Here is an 18,429-nt window from a genome sequence, read left to right on the forward strand (position 1 = left end):
AAGGGGAAGATAGAAGAGCAGAATAAGTGTCTTTAAACATAGTAGAGAAACACTAGATAGAAAAATTAAAACTCTGAAAGTATCTGATTTAGAAAAAGATATATGAAAAATACAACTCAAACTGAATGTTTCCACACTACACAAACCTACACTTAGCTGCAGGACATCACTTTAATTCAATCCAACATCCCTGAGCTTTATACCTTGCTTGTACTCTCCACATTCAAAACATCCACCAAACCTTCTGTCATCCTCCCTGTTGTCAACCCCAGGCACCAGAGTCTGAAACTTCCAAATGATGGACCAGACTTAGAAATCTTGAACTCGAACAGATGGAGCATATTTGCTTTTCAGATATATTCATATTGCTATCTCCACATCTTGCAGGAATACTATTAAAAATGAAATTAAATGTACTAGCTGCTGTATTTCAGATCCACTTAAATCACAGCAGGCTGGGTGTCATCCTGAAAAATGACACTTAATGACTACTGGGCTTTTTTTAAATTGAAATGAGAATTCCCTCGTAAAGAAGATAAAAATGTATTATATTTACCTATGTACTCCAAGTGTTTACCATTCAGTACATTTCAAGCAGAAATTAGAATTAGTATTTGGCAAGGGCCTATTGATTTTTTTTTCCATGATTCCATGGAAATGCAAATACTGTCTTAAAAACAGACAGGTCATAGGTTTCTAAAAAACTAAAAGCTACTTGGCTGACATTACACAGCTTATGTTTGCAAAGTGAATAATGAGAGACTGGAGAATTAAAGAAAAGAGAGTGGAAGCCCTGAGGAGGCAAAGACAAAAATGGTATCTCCTTATATTCTTAATACAAGAAATACACATTTCTTAATTTTGGGAGTACCTTAAATTTTTAAAGCTATGTTTCCACTTTAAGATAAGGTAAATTTAAGTGTTCAGTTTAGTAACTCTAACTGTGGGCCTCTTTGAGATATCTTCATTTCACAGCCCAGTTCTGAGGTATCTGATAACATAGTTACCTCAATTTGGAAGGAAATAAAATATAATTTGGGGGATTTTTTGAGAATACATAGATTCTTCATATAGCAATTAAATCAGACTACTGGAAATACCTACCTTCGACTGAAGAGCTCCATCCTTTGTATCTGAAAGTTTAAATGTCAGGATAAAACCCCATTAAGTACTTGCAGACACTTACCTAGTAATGAAGAGAGGCAGTAGTAGTTTCTGCACCCCGCAGTGCGCTGATGCAGAGTCAAACAGATTTTGCTGTCTCAGTTCTGATAGACATGACAGCACAAAAGACTTCATATTAGATAGAGCAAGCACTTTCTAAAGCTCCTAAATCTTTACAATGTTCTACATGCTGGAGTGTGTCAACTGTTTATTCAGTCAATAAACTCTGAGGCAGGAAACTTATTTATGTGCTTATTATCCTTCATAATAACCATATAAATGCCTAGAGATTAACACTCTAGGACCTGTTAGCCATGCATATCACTGATATAATTTAAACTGCACTGTGATAAAACACTACCCTCTACACCAGAGGTACTGAGGCACTGAAGGGAAAGACAGACCTGCAGTGCCTGCTTGAGCTGCTCAACATTTATTTAAGAAAAACAGAGAGAGGGAAAAAAACTTGTACCCACACATGCAAATCTGTTATGGGGTGGTGGGGTAGAAGAATCTGGTTTTAAACACACTGACCAGCTCTGTTGGTAAGAGAACCAGGCACCTTGGATTCAAATTTCATGCTCTTACCACTAAACCACAATCCGTGCAGAGCATTTAAGTAAAGCTGTAAAATGGAACATCAAACAGCAAATGCAAAGCTCTAGGATGTACTTGAATATTATCAAGAGCATTCAACTAATCAGATTTCTTCTTAGCTAAAAATACATAAACAAAAGAAAAATTATTCCACACAGTAGAGTATCATGGGGATCTCTACATGATTACTACAAGGACAGCGTTTCTGTTACAAATGAAGAATGAATAAAAAAAAGAAATATATAAAAAGCAGTGATAACCTTGTTTGTGGCTAAACAAAATGGTTAAATCTTAGTTACAATTTCATAATTTAGTGGTATGAGATGCAAATGCAAAAGAAGGTTAACTCTAAATAGTTCTGACATTTAATCATTGCAATCTAAGTCTCTTGAGAGACATGCTATTTCTCCACAGCACTGCATTTCATTGTGTGCTTTTTCTCATTACATATCCACCAAACTTAAATGTGACTTAAGGTATTTTTAAAATCAAGCCCATGCTATGCTGAACCCCAAAAATATAAACTCAATTAACATTTTGCATAGAAAAAAAAACTTTTCAACAAAAATTTTACATGGAAATCTTTATACTGAGCAAAAGCATTGCTCACTCCAGCAGCAGTCAATGCTTTAGAGGAAGGTATCAGAAACCTCCTGTTGGTAAAGGCAAATTAATCTCCCAACTAAGAGTATTCCCAGTCTGTGATACTCAAGTCTTTATCTAGAAGCATGAGATTAAGTAATTCCTCTAAAAACCCTATAATCCTAATTTTAAAATTTGTAATTTTTTACTGCTATGTAGAAGTATTACCTACTTTACCTTTCAATAGTCACACCAGATTTAGCAGGAATGGCTGTAGGGGTCTGCTGCGGTGAACATCTGTCTAGCTGCATAATATTGGCACAGCAGTCATTTAATTTTCTTCAACCCCTATCTCAATTCTGTAGCAGACTTGAATAAAACAAGAATATCACTTGTGACTTGTTTTTTCAGAGTTACTAAGCATCCCCAGTTGTCATTCTCATTTATTTCATTTTGTAACCCCAGGACTCCATTTCCACACCTATGAGACACCCATCACTTCAGAGAGGTGCATGGGAAAGCACTCTGAGCACTCTAAAGCACTACCACAAAACAGAGGAACACATGATTTTTCAAAGACACAATCACAGTAATCATGTTATTAAGAATAAGGTCACTGGATTTGCTAACACCACATAATCAGAAAGCAAATACCATGGTGGATGAGGTACCATTGCTATCAACTACTCCACTTTCTTCTCTTGGAATTGGAAGTGTCGGTGCATTTATTTTTTGAAGCTGTCCACATCTATGGATATGAACTACACGTGTAGCTGCTTATCAGCCAGAGTGCATACACTGAGCTCCCAGCAAAGATAAAAGCAACAGAATGCAGATGAAAAAAGCGTTGACTTTAGTAATTAGGAAAAGCCAGCTGCAGCTAATAAGGAGAAGGAATGTTAAACTGAGACCTTTTAATTTTTTTTTTTTAACTTACTACATCTGAGACACAGAAGCCAAGTAAATCACTGGACTCTTTCACTCTACTCTGCTGGTAGAGAACTGTGCATAGAAAAACCACTGTAGTTGATCTGGTAGGAACACAAGCCCTAAATGGAGGTCTTCGTTCAAGTCAAGCTTTGGCAAATTCTAATCCTTCTCAGGTGACATTACATGTATTCAACCACATCCAGTTGATCTCTTCAAATATTTTCCTTCCTCTCCTCCTTAAGCCTTCCAGAGTGTGTTTAAGTAGCACAGACTAATGTTATTTTACCCAATGAGCCTCATGTTACATAAGGCTCAATATGCAGCAGTTTCACTTAGTTACTGCTTGGAAAGCAGTTAGAGAAAAGCCTCTTCCAAAGCTGAAATAAACCCCTACATATTGATGCCACTGCTAATTACAATAACTGAAATAAAAGTTGAAAGCAGCAAGACTTTTTCCAGGAGTCTGATGAAAGAGTTAAATTAAAGAATTCCCAAATATAGCATCAGCAAATTGACAACAATATCCCAGAGCAAGCACCATTTCAGGAATAGCCACTGTGCCTGAGAGAGATTGACATCATCCCCAGATTTACAACAAAATGAGGGAGACCAGAGTTAGGTCTAGTATCTTAATTATTACATTCACAATACACTTTTTGTTATCTGTAAATATTTGAGAGAAGAAAACTGGGGGAGCAAGGAACTCATGGGATAGAAAACCACCAGGACATAGAATCCCATTTTTATGACAACCAGTGCTACTGCTAAATACCAAGAATCTTCTCTGGGTTGATTTTAGTATTCCAACAACATTAAGGGGATTGCAACTGTGCATGATTCTGTCACTTATCCTAAGAATTCCTAAAGGGAATGAATTGTCTGGTTCCTCTCCACAGCTAGCTATCACTAAAAAGAAAAAAGCAGGCTCAAGCCAGGTACCCAATATATTTCCAAACTATCTTTCACAGAATGGCTGAAGTTGGAAGGAACTTCTGGAGGTGAAAAGAACCATTTGGTCCAATTGTCCTATTCAAGTAGGGCCAAACAAATGCAGCTGCCCAGGACCACATGTGGACCACTTTTGAGTATCTCCAAGGACAGAGACTCCACAACCTCTCTGGACAACACGTATGAGTCCTCAGTCACCCTCACTGTAAAAAAGTCTTTACTGATGTTCAGAGGGTACCTTCTGTGCTTCAGTTTGTGCTCATTGTTTCTTGTTCTGTCACTGAGCACCAGGCAAGAGCCTGGCCCTAACCTAATTGCACCCTCCCTTTCAGCTACATTGATGAGAACCAGAACCCCTTTGTGCCTTCTCAGGGCTGAACAGTCCCAGCTCTCTCAACCTTTCCTCACAGGAGAGATGCTCCAGTCCAATAATCATCTTTGTTCTTCTTTGTTGAACTCTCTCTAGTGCCTAGGAGCCCAGAGAAGGGCTGACTTGGAAAATCGTGTGTTCTTCTGTTTTGTGACAGTGCTTTAGTGTCTCAGAGTGTTTTCCCTCTGAAGTGATGGGCGTCTCATAGGTGTGGAAATGGAGTCCTGGGGTTACAAAATAGTCACCGTAGCTGACTCAGGGGGAATGATGCCCTGCTGGCAATCCAGAACACCAGGAGCCTTCCTTGCAGCAGGGGAACATTGCTGGCTCACGTTCAGCACAGCACCCACCATGTCCCCCAGGCCCTTCCTGCCAAGCTCCTTTCCTGCTGATTGCCCCCCAACCTCCAGTGATGTCTGGGGCTGCTCCTTCCCAGGTGCAGGGCTTTGAACATCTTGTTGAACTTTGTGAGGTTTCTTTTGATTTCTCCAGCTTGTTGATATCCCCAGGGCTGAGGGTATTTTCCAGAATACTGCTGGCACAAGATGCAATTAACAAGACATTTTTAGCAGAAGAACAGACAGTATAATCCTCTTCTTGCACTCAAAGCTGAGCAAAACTAGATTCCCTTTGATATAATACAGAAGTCTTTGTCTTGGGTCGCAAAAGAGATGGATAGGGCATATACAGCACAAATGCAGAACAATAACAGAAAAAATGGTCTTTCTTGCTCAAAGAGATATGGGTGAGGATGAACACTAATCTGAAATAGAGAAAATACTTATTTTTTGTGCAAGTACATGCCCTCAGCACAGAGGGGCTAAATAATCCAGGGGATATGGATGAATCTGGGAATCAAAACTACAGATCAGATGCCCAACTTTGTCCACTAATAAAAAAGGTTATTGTGTGCCTCTTCTTCTTCTCCATGTGTCAGTTTTATTTACCTGAATCCTTCAAAAGGAGTATATATATTTTTACTACTTCACATCTGTACAACACTAGACTAGGTGGTCTACAAGTTCTGTTCACCTAAACATAAGATTTTGCAGATTTTCTTCTCAGTTTTACACCACACGTTTTGCATCAAAGAAAATCATAGTTGCTACTTTTATAAGAATCTCCATTAAAAAACCCAAACCAACTAAAAAAAAAAAAAAAACAAGCAAAAAACCAGAGTAAAGTGGAGTCAAAGTAAGCTTTACAGAAAACCAAAAAACTAACTTTAAACACTACAAAAAATACTGGAAATCCCTCTCATTTTAATTCCTAACTACAGCCATAAGCATTTCCTAAAACTAAATTCCAAAACAACTTTGAAGGCCACAGACAAAATTCAGCAAACTCTGCAACTAATAAAAGAATTATGATGACTACTTGGAATTCTGCAGTTCCATTATAGCTAAAAAGAGAAATCATGACCCAGCGTCAGCTCAGCATCAGCAAAGACGCTGCATTCCAGCATATTACAATAGTGCTGTAAGAAATAAAGTTGGAAACTAAAGCACCTGTCTAGAAGCGTGTCTTCAATTAGATACTGACGTTATTTACATCCCCAATGCCATAAGATTTCACACTGGAAAGCTGCTTAGCATTTACAGAGAGGAAGAATTTATCTCCTGTTACCATTTTCATGGATGTATATACATATGATGAGTATGTATATGAACATACATATGAACATATGAGCCACAAGCTTTACAGGTAGGAAGACAAAACAGATAGATTTGCTTCTGACATCCTGAATGTACCCTCTTACCAGGGAGGCAGAATTCCCATCACTGAACCATGTCAGGTAAAACCAAACATATAATGTATAATAATGACTGTATGCATGTACAATCATTATTTGCTGAACAACTTAAAAAAGACCAAGACAGATGCATGCAGGCCAGGCATATTTTGCATGGCCCGGGAAAGAAACTTAAGTTGAAGAACTGTCCTGCTGCCACAGGAGTACCTCACAACAGCAAAGGCACACAGCTACCCTACTCCAAAAGGTGCCTTCCCTCAGATGTCCCTCAGAGAGTCAGCTTTCCCTGCACTCAACAAAGTAGGGGAGAGAACGCAGACCATTTTGGAGAAGATAGGAGAGCAAATTTAGAGGTAGAATCCCCTCCTGAGAATGTCCCCAGTGAAAATAAAACACATAACCTGATGCCAACTAATAAATAAGCAAATGCTCTCTGAAACGCTCTTTAGGTTTAGGTTTCTTGCAAGACTGAAACATCTCAGATCAGAGGCTGGTTGTAAGTATTGTACAATAATTGCTAAAAGCTTTATTAAAACTGAAACCAGCAACTGCAGTGTTGTGCTGTGAACAGAACCTCGTGTGCAAAGTGATTGTGCCAGCTTATAGTTACTCTTGCTGAGTCAAAACTGAACCCGTGCCCATCACATTATTAGTGTGCATTGTGTAAAATGAGATGTGAACCAAGTCTGAACTAGCTCACATGAAGGGACAAAGAACATGCCTGCTATGGGAAGGGAATCCAGGCAGATTTCTGATTTCTGCTCTGGTGACCTTGGTTCAGAGTCTGTCGTGTCAGCAGGATCAGCACTGCAGGGCCTCAGCTCAGCTGGGATGCTCAAGTACCATCTCAATATAGATAAAGCAAAAGATGATGGAGCTTGGCAGTGGAAACACTGTCTAAGTTGGAAAGTTTATAATAAAAACATATGGTATCTACCAAAATTTTTGAGTAATTCCAGAAAGAAGAGCAAATCAGTAACATCTATCTTTAATAAGCACAGCTGCTGTTTCAGTTGTTTCCATCTTGCCCATAATGTTTTGGTATGGATGTGATGGGTGTTGTCAGTGCTGCTATACACGTGCAGATGAATCTGTGCATGCACAACAGCCATTTGTCTGATGTGGCCAGTTTGGGGTTTTTTGGTATTCCAAAGGTGGCAACCATACGCTGAGAAGGCCATACATTACTGCAGAGCGTATGTTTGGGTGCAACATATTTCAGCCAGCATTTCAACTCAAAAAAGAAAATAATGTGCTTGGATCAGGAAGTTTTTATTTTATGGCAGCACTGCAATTCTCTAACACAAATACATTTGTCCCTTTGCAGTGTAAAAGCAGTACAAGTCTTCCAAGATAAAAAGGCACAAACACTGTCTTCATTGCTGCACACGGTCTGCTTTGCAGTTAGTGCTCATGCAACTGTCCAGTGATCAAAAAAAACCTTAAAAGCCAACATCACAAACATTACTTATCTTCCATGTCCCTTCCTCCACCTCACTACACCCATGTTTGGGTTCAGCTTTCATCACAATGGAGAAAATCTTGACCATACTCACAAAAAAAAAAATAGATAAAATTTTCTGCAAGGTAAATTTTATACTCAGTCACTAAACCATATGCTTTTGATTATTTTTAGATTTAAATCTTAGACAGAAAAAATATTTTTACAAACAGAAAATCACAGTAAAAGTACTTTCATTTTTAGATCTATGTTAATTGTACATGAGATTTGCCATTATCCTTATCAAATCACACACATAATTCCACTGAAAGTGTGAGGGGCGGGGAGGGTGGTGTTTGAAACAAAATTACAGAACTGCACACCTCTTCTAAATATTCTGTGTGTAACTTGCAATTCCTTACATTTCCCTAGTTAGAGTCTTATAGCCATCTCATAATATCAACAAAAAAGGAAGGAATGGAGACAACATTTCCTCACAGAAGGACAAAATCTTAGAGATACATCAACTACTTGGCTCTACTTAAATTTGTATTTCAAAAAGAAATACATAACAGATTAAATACTGAAACAAAGAACATGAAGGGTTTTTGTACTTCTCACCAGATCTTAACAGATGGGATCTTAAAAACCACCCATTGATCAGATAATCAAGGTACCTTAAATACTAATTACTTCTCTGCTTTCCCATAAAAATTAATCTCTTCCCCACACTATAGTTCTATTCCTTCTTTTATACCCTGTTGCACATTCAAGTCCACAAACAAGAGGAAATTTCAGAAAATTTAACTGCCAATCTTTCATATGCTGTCCACTAAAAAAAACTTTAAGCTTAAATTCGAATTTAAGTAACAAGCACTTGCATCAAGATAGGATAAGATTAAAGCAGAGCTATACAAGTTCACTGGAGTGTTTCATTCAAGGGTATTTAGGTAGAAACACAAGGATGAGACAGTGTCATCTCTACACATCCAGAAGATGCTAGCAGCTGCTCCATGGACCACAGTTTGACAGACAAAGGTCAGAGATGTGTGCAGCTCTTTGAAATCAAAGTGCTAAGGCATAGAAATCCCAAAGTAAGGACATACAACTAGTCTCAAATCCTTTTAGGCTCAGAGGAAAATCTACAGAGAAAAATAGCATATTCCATCATTTCACAGGAGTTACACTTGTCATCCCCATTCCATGTTCAGAACACAGGTTTCACACCAATTAGGTATTTGGAAATAGTATTATGTATAAATACCAATTTATTTTAATTCCTCCATCCCACCCACCCCCTCCACTGCAGCAACTTCATCAGAAAAGTGACATTAGAGAATTGGCAAACTTATGCTTTCACTCTTACCTTTCCTGTGCTTGACACTGTGTTGTATCACCATCTGCCTTTTTGGGGCAAACACAGCAGAGACCACCACCCTGATCCATTTCAACTTCATTTCTCCTCAGAGTTTTGAAAAGTATTAGCAGAAATGGACAGGAACCCCACACAGAGAGAGTAAAGTGGCACAGCTGGAATTCAAGTCTTACTTACAAGGGACCTCACTGCCCACAGATATGCAAAGCTCAACAAGTGTAACGCTGAAGTCTGACCAGTAAGTGGTCTTCGTGGGTGGAGCTGCCCGGACAAAGCCATCGAGTAGGCAGGAAAGAGAGCTCTGCATCTGCCCTGTGGTGCTCACCAGCAGCAAGATCCAAGTGACACTTCAACACCTCCCTTCCTAAGGTGCATTTGTTAGAATCCAAGTATCAAAATGTGATACCAAGTCTATTCCATCTTCTACGCCAAAAATAACTTGGGAACAGGTTTAAACCCACCACTGCTGTCCCAAAAAGTGATAGATTTACTCCTCTTGCACAAAATTGCTTTGCAGCACCACACTGACACCAAAGCATTACATCTGCATTACTACAAATACAACAAGTATACAAACCATGGCAGCACCTAATTTCAGTTTCTAAAGCAGCCCATGATGAAAGGATCAAGCTGTTACATTTGTGCCTTATCAACAGCCAATACTTATGAAGTCACGCTCTTCACTAAGAAAAGGATTAGCAAACACTTGGAGCCTAGACAAATACAGAAGGTTCTCCAACTGTGCCTGAACAAAACTTTGAGGTGAAAAGAAAAGGCATGCTTGAGGAACTGAATTTATTAAAAAATACCTGAAACTAAATCAATCTCTAACACAGGAGAGATAAGAACTTTCAGGGACTGTATCTGTTAAAGTTAAGAGCTGCACCAACATTTAATTTTAATATAGGTAGTGGATCCTTTCTCATTAAAGGCTGATTTCAATTTAGTACAGGGGCTAACACTGAAGACATATACAGCTGAACTACAATTCAATTACAGATAAAGGTAATTAAGTAACTTTATATTTATTTAGTTAGGGGTATGCTTTATCTGATCAAAGGCAGGCATCTACCACGGGATGAGTTAAATTGTACCAATGGTTTGATGGACTGCACCAATTAGATCATTCATAAAAGAACACATAGACCTTCATGTTCCAGATAGTTACCTGTAGTCACATGAATCCCACCCCAGAATTCAAAATCAAGGATGCATTTTTGGAAAGGATGTTATGGTAAGTTATAAGCTTTCAAGTTGGAGATATGTTAAGTTGGGCAATGTTTTCAGCCTGTGATGATTTGCAGGTTTGACTAGACAGTCCCTGTAGTTAGCTTAAGTTTTTGATATTAAAAAAAAAAGCTAGATTATCAGAAATGAAATGCAGGCCTCCATGGGGTAGTCAGAGTCTTGGCAGAAAGAGCAAGAGAAAGAAAAAAATCCAACAAAGAAACAGCCTTTTTTTTTTTTCTTTTAATTTTAATAGCAAACACCTCTTCCACTTTCTACCTTTTAAATAATTTCATATTTCCTTATTTTTAAAAGCAGCTTATGTAAACAACACCATACTAATATACTTTAACATGTTAATTATGCTGGCCTGTATATTGTAAATGACACATTGAATTGAGAAACTGCATTCTTGCTTTTATCACCATAATGTCCCCATATTAGTGTAAAAACTCCCTTTCAGTATCTGTCATGCATTTTGAGCTGCTTTAGTGAGAGTTTTAATCCAAGCCTTATAAAATCCCCTCCATCCCCTAAAAGGGGAAAATATACAGTTAAGACAAGTTTATCAAGCATACAAATCTAAGTTCTTTATCATAGTGTAAATCTTACAGCAGGTTTTAGCACAAAAGCATGGACACAGACCTCAAGGTCTGATCAGGCACACCCATCTAGCCCAGCCTCCTAAACCCAAGTGACCCATAATGGGACCTAAAGGGGTGGATGCAGGCAAGGAAAAGCACACACAGCCCAGCACTGTGCCAGAACAGGTTCCCCAATTCTAGCTCCCCCAGTAACAGGTCTTGGGACACCCAAAGGTGCCACATGCACAGGACCTCCCCAAGATATCCTGCCCAGCCTCTGCTGGCTAAAGAGAGTCATGTACATACCAAGCCCAGAAGGAGATGTTTTAAATATTATGAGCAGCACTAAAAACCAACTTTGGGAAGCTGAATCAAACACCTAACCTTAGATGTCTATTTTGACAGTGAATCCTGCTCTTGGTGCTTTGAGCATTCTCCTGCAAATCTTCACAATCTGTTTGAGCATTGCTTATCCTCAGTAACACTGACTGCATCATTAGCTAGTTTAGTATTCAGTCATTCACAGAGAAATTTTGATTTCTGTCAGTTTAGGACAGTAATAAGTGTAAATAGCCAAAGGTTTAAAAGCTGTAACTTTTCAATGGTTACAGAGTTCGGATATTCTATTGCTGTAGTAACAATGTATGTATAAAGAATGATCAGTAACTATCCTAAGCACAGGCCTGAGGAACAGAAGCTATGTTCCAAAGCATTTCTCCAGACCATGAGTGCCTGGTAAATTACCACTTGTGTTAGCACAACTCACTTCTTTCACAGGTTCTGTTACAACTGCCTAATGTCACACCTGAGAAAAAAAAGTATCTCAAAGTACTGCTTCTACATAGAATTTTAAGTCTTAACCTGGAGATAAAGTTAACTGTCCTTCAAACATAAAACATGTTTCAACCTCAAAGAGAGGAGATAGCTAATAACAGCTAGGATATTTGGATAATGCTAGACATTAAAAGTCATGTAGTATGACATTTTTGAGATAAATTTCTCTTTAGGAGCTAGTACAGTCCTTGTAAAAGTAGATGTGGTATTTATTTCAGTCAAGTATATCCAACAGAGTTTCTTTTTCTCTAATGCTTAAATCATCTATCTTTCCCAAAGCTTGACCATACAATCCAACTGAGACAGGTTCCAAGATTATCCCAGGTAAATACCTTGATAGGAAAGCTAAATCACAATCCCCAATATCCAAGCAGGTTTTTCTTCTAGTTGAAAATCCATGTAACAATTTCCTATAATAATAACAGGTTTGTAGTCAGGATTCCCATCTTCTATTAAGATGATAAAAATTTAATTGACATAATTTTTAACCCAGTGAATGTGCCCCTCCATATATTCATATTCTTCAATAAATGCTGTGCACAAAGCTATATTGAGGTCTGAGAAACACTTGGGAAATTTCCTGCCCCAGGCACTACTCCTGTTTCCACCTGTGGATATTTTGCCATCACCACTGTCACTCATTACTCACTCATGGCCACAGGTGTTCCACTTTTATGTACCTCTAACACAGAGTGTAAGCATGTAGGAGATAAGTATTCACCTCAGCCCTCATGACACTCCATGAACAGGAACTGAATGGAAAGACACAGGTTTTGAGTACTTGGATACAGTGGTTTTACAGCCACGGGTTTTGAGCACTTGGATAGAAACAACTTCTGGTTTAACTGTGTGAATGTGTCCCATTCACATTTTTTATTACTCCAACATTGGTCTTACAAACTGTAGAGAGCCTCTCTGTGGACTCCTGAGTTTCCCCATCAATGCAGGCACTGACTGCTATCATATTGACTTTTTTCCCCCTTGGCGAATTTTGTTAGGATCTGGCGTTTGACGGCTGTTTATAATGATCCCTATATTCTCTTCTGTCAAAACTTTTGCAGAATACCATCATGCCTCCCTGAGAGTCTCCATTCCCATGCACCCCCATTTTACCCTGTGGGACTCTTTGGAAAAGTTGTTTTCATTACATCTCAAAGGGGAAAACACACTGGTCTTTCATGTACCCTGTGATATTCAGTGAAATGCTAAGACACGAAGCTGCCCATCTTATAATGATTGCTAAAGAGAAATCTGAAAAATAAATATAAATTTTCATTGAAGAAGGCTTACAAGAGAAACAAAAAGCCAAGTTATACAATTCACGGAGAAAAGGAAAGATTAGGCTAAACCAGCTGTGATATTACACCACCCAGCTTTCAGCTAGGCAACCCTTAAATGGCTTTTCAAATATCTCCTGCAGGAAAGGCAAAAAGGCCTCAATTCTGGTCAGGGCAGCGACTTCCAGAGGGAGAATCTGGTGAAGTGTTTTAAGGAAAGTAAGGTTCTGTTCTGACCAACTATTCAAAGCAATATTCTAATGAGCTGGAACAGTAACTAAGAGCAGCAGTGGAATAAGTAGAGCCTGTTGATTATTACGTATTTATCAGAAAAAATTACTGAAGTGACATTAACTAACAAAACGCAAATCAACGCAAGGTAGGAACCACTTTCTAAACCTTATTTTATTATTCTGCTTCTACTGCAATGTTGCAAGCCTTGATTTGGGAAAGGGCTGCAAGCAGATGGAAAATGAGGAATCCTGGGAACATCTCCCCAATTTTACTTAAGTCTTCTTTACTAGAGTATTCTACTCCAGCAACAAATCCAAGCAAATGCCAATACAGGCATATACACTTAAACTTTATTGTACATTTAGCTGCTTTAAAAAAATCAGCTACACATGATATTTGCCCATAATTCCAGACTGAATGTAATTGATTCCTACCACACACGAGACTTAATCTATGCCAAAAATTGTATTTCATTAAGAAAACGATATTATGGAGCATCTGAGATCATGTAACAGACAAAACAGAATGCCAGAGAACTTTTAACTGCCAGTACCCCACAGTGACTGCCTGATTATTTGCAGATGGGATACGGAAAAATTGTGAAATTATTGGAATTTTGAGTCATGTACGAAAGCATTACTTCAGACTAGATGTGTCATGACAAATACCTATTATAATTTGAATACATTCTTAGATTGTGCTTTCAGTGCTTAGAACTAGCTATGCTTACTTCTTTATACTTATTAACTGAAAAAGTCTGCATTCTTCAAAGCCCAAAACAAAACCCATAGGTGATAGCACAAAATAGAGCCAGTAAGTCAACTGTCAATACTGATCGTATTTATCCAATAATTAAACTAAAAACTAATTTAAATCAATCTCCTTTGAAAAAGCCAACTGTTCAACAAGCACAACAATTGGTCTAGGATCAATCAGTGAACATGAGATCAATTAAAACCAGCTTAAGTTTTTGTAAGAGGACAATTCACACAACTTGAGTTAGATGTCTATTCATTTCAGCGCTCCCACAATGCAGCCCTTAAGCTCTGTTGTAAAGCAGAAATACCACTATCACCCTCCGCTGTCTAGCCAGCACTCTAAGTAGTTCCACATTTAATTAAAGACACAGTATACCCTTTGTTAGCACAGATAGTCTGGTCACTTTAAAGGACTGCTATCGCTTTAGCCACACACACATAAATTAAACTCTGGAAACCATCAAAACTAAACTGCCTTACGATTTTATTTGCACCTACTCTGAAAGGGATATATGCACAAAAGCGCAAACTATTTTCTTCACACAGTTTTATTACTATTTGTAGCAGCTTAACACTGGAGATGTTAAGTCCCTCCCCTTCCAAATAATACCACTAAAAGTGCAATTCTTTCAGAAATTTCTCAGCAGCTTGAGCCACCTGATTTTCAGCGAACTTGAGAAATGTGAAGAGGATGAGTGGCCGAGAAAATAACAGCAAAAGGGACAGAAAATATTCATTCATAATATGTGGATAATGAAACATTTTATAATAAGGTGAACCTCCCCACCACTCAAAAAAAAAAAAAAAAAGAAACAGACGAAGCCTCGGCCAGGCTGCCAGCCGGAAGGCGCTGCAGTAACCTCTCCGTCCACACGGGAGCTGTACTGGCATATTGCACCGCTCCGGCTCAAAGCTCCGGCATCCCGACATCAGCGTTTAGGGAAACCGAAGGAGCCCCAACGCACCGTTTATGTCTTTTCCTCAAAGGGCTCCGCACGTTTTCAGCAGAGCTGGCGGCACAGCACTGCCCCGGGCGCTGGGCACGGCGCGGTGCTCTCCAAGCCCCGCGGGAGCGGCACGGCGGTACCGGAGGATGGAGGGGAGAAGCCGCCTCTCTGCCTCGGAAACGTCCACGGAAAGCAGCTTCCAAGTCCGTCCCGTGGACACGCCACTCTAACTGCGCGGGCTAACAGCGATCCCCGGCAGCCGCGAGCCGCTGGACCAGGAGCGACGGCGACATCAGCGATGTGCCCTGCCCGCCTCGGGCAGCTCCCAGCGAGACCCCGGCTCCACCGGCCCCGGGCGAGGACACGCCGCGGGCGCAGCGCGCCTACCGCTCGGCACTCCCGTCCCCGGCTGCCCCGGGCTGCGGCCGGTCCCTTCCCATCGGAGCTCGCGTCCACGCCGCTCCTCCCGCTCCCGGCTCGCCCTCCGCACAGGACGGCGGCGAGCAGCCCCGCGGAGCGGTGGCCGGGCGGGCTCGGCCCCGCGCCCCGGCTCGGCCCCGCCGCCGCCCCACGTGCCCGCCCGGTGCCCGAGGAGCCGGAGCGCGGCTCACCTGCCGGGGAGCGGCCCTGCCCCGCGGCTGCCCCGGCCGGCGTCCCGGCTGAGCCGCCGGCGCCACTCACTCACCTCTTTTGCTGCGTCTCCAGCGGCCGGGCTGGCAGTGGCCGTAATCCATGCAGTTCAGGATGACCAAGGCAAAGGAGAAGAGGCGAAACTGCATCCTGGGCCGCTGGGTGGGCAGCCTCCTCCGGCGGCAGCGAGGGGCGGCGAGGCCGGCGGCGTGCGGGGCGAGGAGGGGCCGGCGGAGGGTCGCGGGGCAGCGGCTGCCGCTGGGGACCGCAGGAGTTTACACGCTTCTCGCCGCCCTTCTCGGGCGCTGCGAACTCACCGCCGCTTCCAGCATCTCCCCTGTGCTGCGGGGAGAGAGAGGTGAAAAGCCTGGACCCGGGCTCTCCTGGTCCTCCACTGCTCTGGCTCTCCCCAAAAACAAACAGACAGACAGAGAAAAATCACAACCCGTGTCGGGGCAGGAGCGGGACCGCGGAGCGGAGTCACCGGGAGCCCCAAGCCCGTCTCACGGCGGCGGACGAGCGCTGCCGCCGGCCCCGCGCTCCCCGGGACGGGCTGTCAGCCGGGGCACAGCGCTATTTATCCCGGCGCGGGGCGCTCCCCGCCCACACGCGCTCAGGTCGCGGCACGGCGGGGCGAAGCCGTCCCCCCCTGCCTCCCGCGGCCGCCCCGTCCCGCCGCCGGCTCCCGAACGCGGCTCCGCGCCGCGGGGCAGCCCCGGGCGGGCTCGGCGAGGCGGGCGGCGGGGGCTCCCGGGCACATGCAGGCGGTGTCCGCGCCGGGCCCCCAGCCGCCCGCCCCCGCCCGCTCCCTTTATGCGGCGCGGCGGGGCCGTGCGGGCTCCGCGGGGATGCGCGGCGGCGGCGCGGGGCCCGGTACGTGGGTGGTGCCGGCCCGGCCCTCCCGCCGCACGGCCCTGGCGCCGCCCGGCCCGCGCCCCCGCCTCCGCCGGGCCCTAACGCCGGCCGGCCCCAGAGCCGCTGATGCTTTCGCCTGGAGGCTCTTCCTCGGCGGGCTTCTCCCTCTGCCCGCAAAGCCTCCTCGTCCTTTCTCTCTCTGCCCTGCACACAGCCTGGGGAAACCTAGTCCTCCTCACTTCTCGGACTGCTCTTTCTCTCTTTTTTTTTTTTATTTTTCCTTTCCCTTTTCTTTACTTCTTGCTAACTATGTGTTTCAAACCTGGATTTAAGACCTTGATTGATTTATTCTGCCCACCCCTCCTTGTTTCTGACTTCGTTAAGTCTGATCTCACACATTTCGAAGTCTCTTCCTTGAAACACCACTTTCATTGTCTTGCCAAGACAGCTCTGGAAGTCCTAAAGTGTGACTTCAGTAAGTGATTTGTACTTGTTTCTAGCCAAATCTCTACTTGGCAAAGGTATTGTAAAGTTAGTAAAATGGGAATCCCAATAGTACAGATAAGGAAGGCTGAAATGAGGGAAACCAAGATTTTCCAAGTTAATTTAGTTTTGATACAAGAAGATCTGTTAATTCCTCATAACATCCACTACACTATGCCATTTATTTCTCTGCTCCTCACTCACAGCCGGTTCCCCAGCCAGGTGTGGACAGACCGTGACTCTTTGCTCGTGGTTCCCATCCCGTTGTGCCTGACCTAATGAGCCCCGTAGGACCCGGGGCTCTGTGGAGCAGGTGCAAAAGCTGGGAGGCAGCGTGGATCTGGTAGAGCTGGTGCAAAGCCAGGTCTAATAAACCCAGCTAGATCCAGGATGGAGGCTGGGTCTGTGCTGGGTGTTTCTGCTCCTCCTCCTTGTCCCCTCCCCCCAAACCCCGCGCCGATAATTCTGGTGCTGAAATACCTGAGCTGCCTCGGGATGGAGCCAGCTAGGTTCTCACAAAAGCAGATGTACTCTTTCCACAGCAGAGCTGGCCTTAGAAAGAGCAGAGCTGCATTCATGTGGCACTGTGCCTGAGCTAATATGCCGTGTTAGATCCAAGCTGGTTTTTCATCCATGGCCTGAACTGTCTAAGCATAGACAAGTGAAGTCTGACCATATGGTGTTTGCCGTACCATCCTGAGACCTCAGAATTTTTTACTGCATTTATTGTATAATATTCCTCTGGAGCAGAGAAGGATCAGTGTCATCAGTTTCCATACTGAAGACTGGCTTACAAAGGGGATAAATGACTTGCCTGAAATTAAAAGGGTCATATGACACTGTGTCCTGAATTTCCCAAGTTCTCAGATATTTCTGTAATCCCTGTGCTACACTTTTTATGTTTTTCTAGCGTAGAATAGTAGCACTACATTAGTTTAATCACTAGTATAAATTACAAAGATTTTTTTTAAGTCACATTCCAGTAGGAATTGAGTTAATCCTCAGCAATTTTGCGGAAGATACTAAGCTGAGTGATGCAGCTGACACACCTAAAGGATGGGATCCATCCAAAGGGACTTGAACAAGCTCAATAAGCGTGCACATGGGAATCTCATGGGATTTAACAAGACCAAGTGCAATGTGTCTCCTGGATTGGCAGTACCAATATGAGAGCAGTCCTGCCAAGAAGGACTTGGGAGTGCTGGCAGATGAGAGGCTGGACATCCAACAGCAATGTGCACTTGCAGCCCAGAAAGCCAAACATGCCCTGGGCTGCATCAAAAGCAGCATGGGCAGCAGGGCAACAGAGGCAATTTTATCCCTCTACTCTGCTCTCAGGAGAACCCACCTGGAATGCTGTGGGGTCCCCAGCACAGGAAAGACATGGACCTGTTGGAGTGAGTCCAGAGGAGGCCACCAAGATGATTAGAGGGATGGAGC

General features: G+C 42.6%; 1 protein-coding gene across 1 annotated transcript in view; it reads right to left on the minus strand.

Moving 5' to 3' along the window:
- RSPO2 (R-spondin 2) overlaps window positions 1-16,284 on the minus strand; it is a 102,275-nt gene extending 85,991 nt beyond the window's left edge. Inside the window, exon 1 of the mRNA XM_054279100.1 lies at window positions 15,707-16,284. Coding sequence (XP_054135075.1) covers window positions 15,707-15,800 — 94 coding nt within the window. The 5' untranslated portion in view covers window positions 15,801-16,284. The remainder of the gene's footprint in view (window positions 1-15,706) is intronic.
- Between the last annotated feature and the right edge of the window lie 2,145 nt (window positions 16,285-18,429).

The sequence above is a fragment of the Melozone crissalis genome, unplaced genomic scaffold, assembly GCF_028551555.1.
Source record: "Melozone crissalis strain CALT ecotype California unplaced genomic scaffold, PUWL_Pcris_2 ptg000002l_1, whole genome shotgun sequence".
NCBI lineage: Eukaryota > Metazoa > Chordata > Aves > Passeriformes > Passerellidae > Melozone > Melozone crissalis.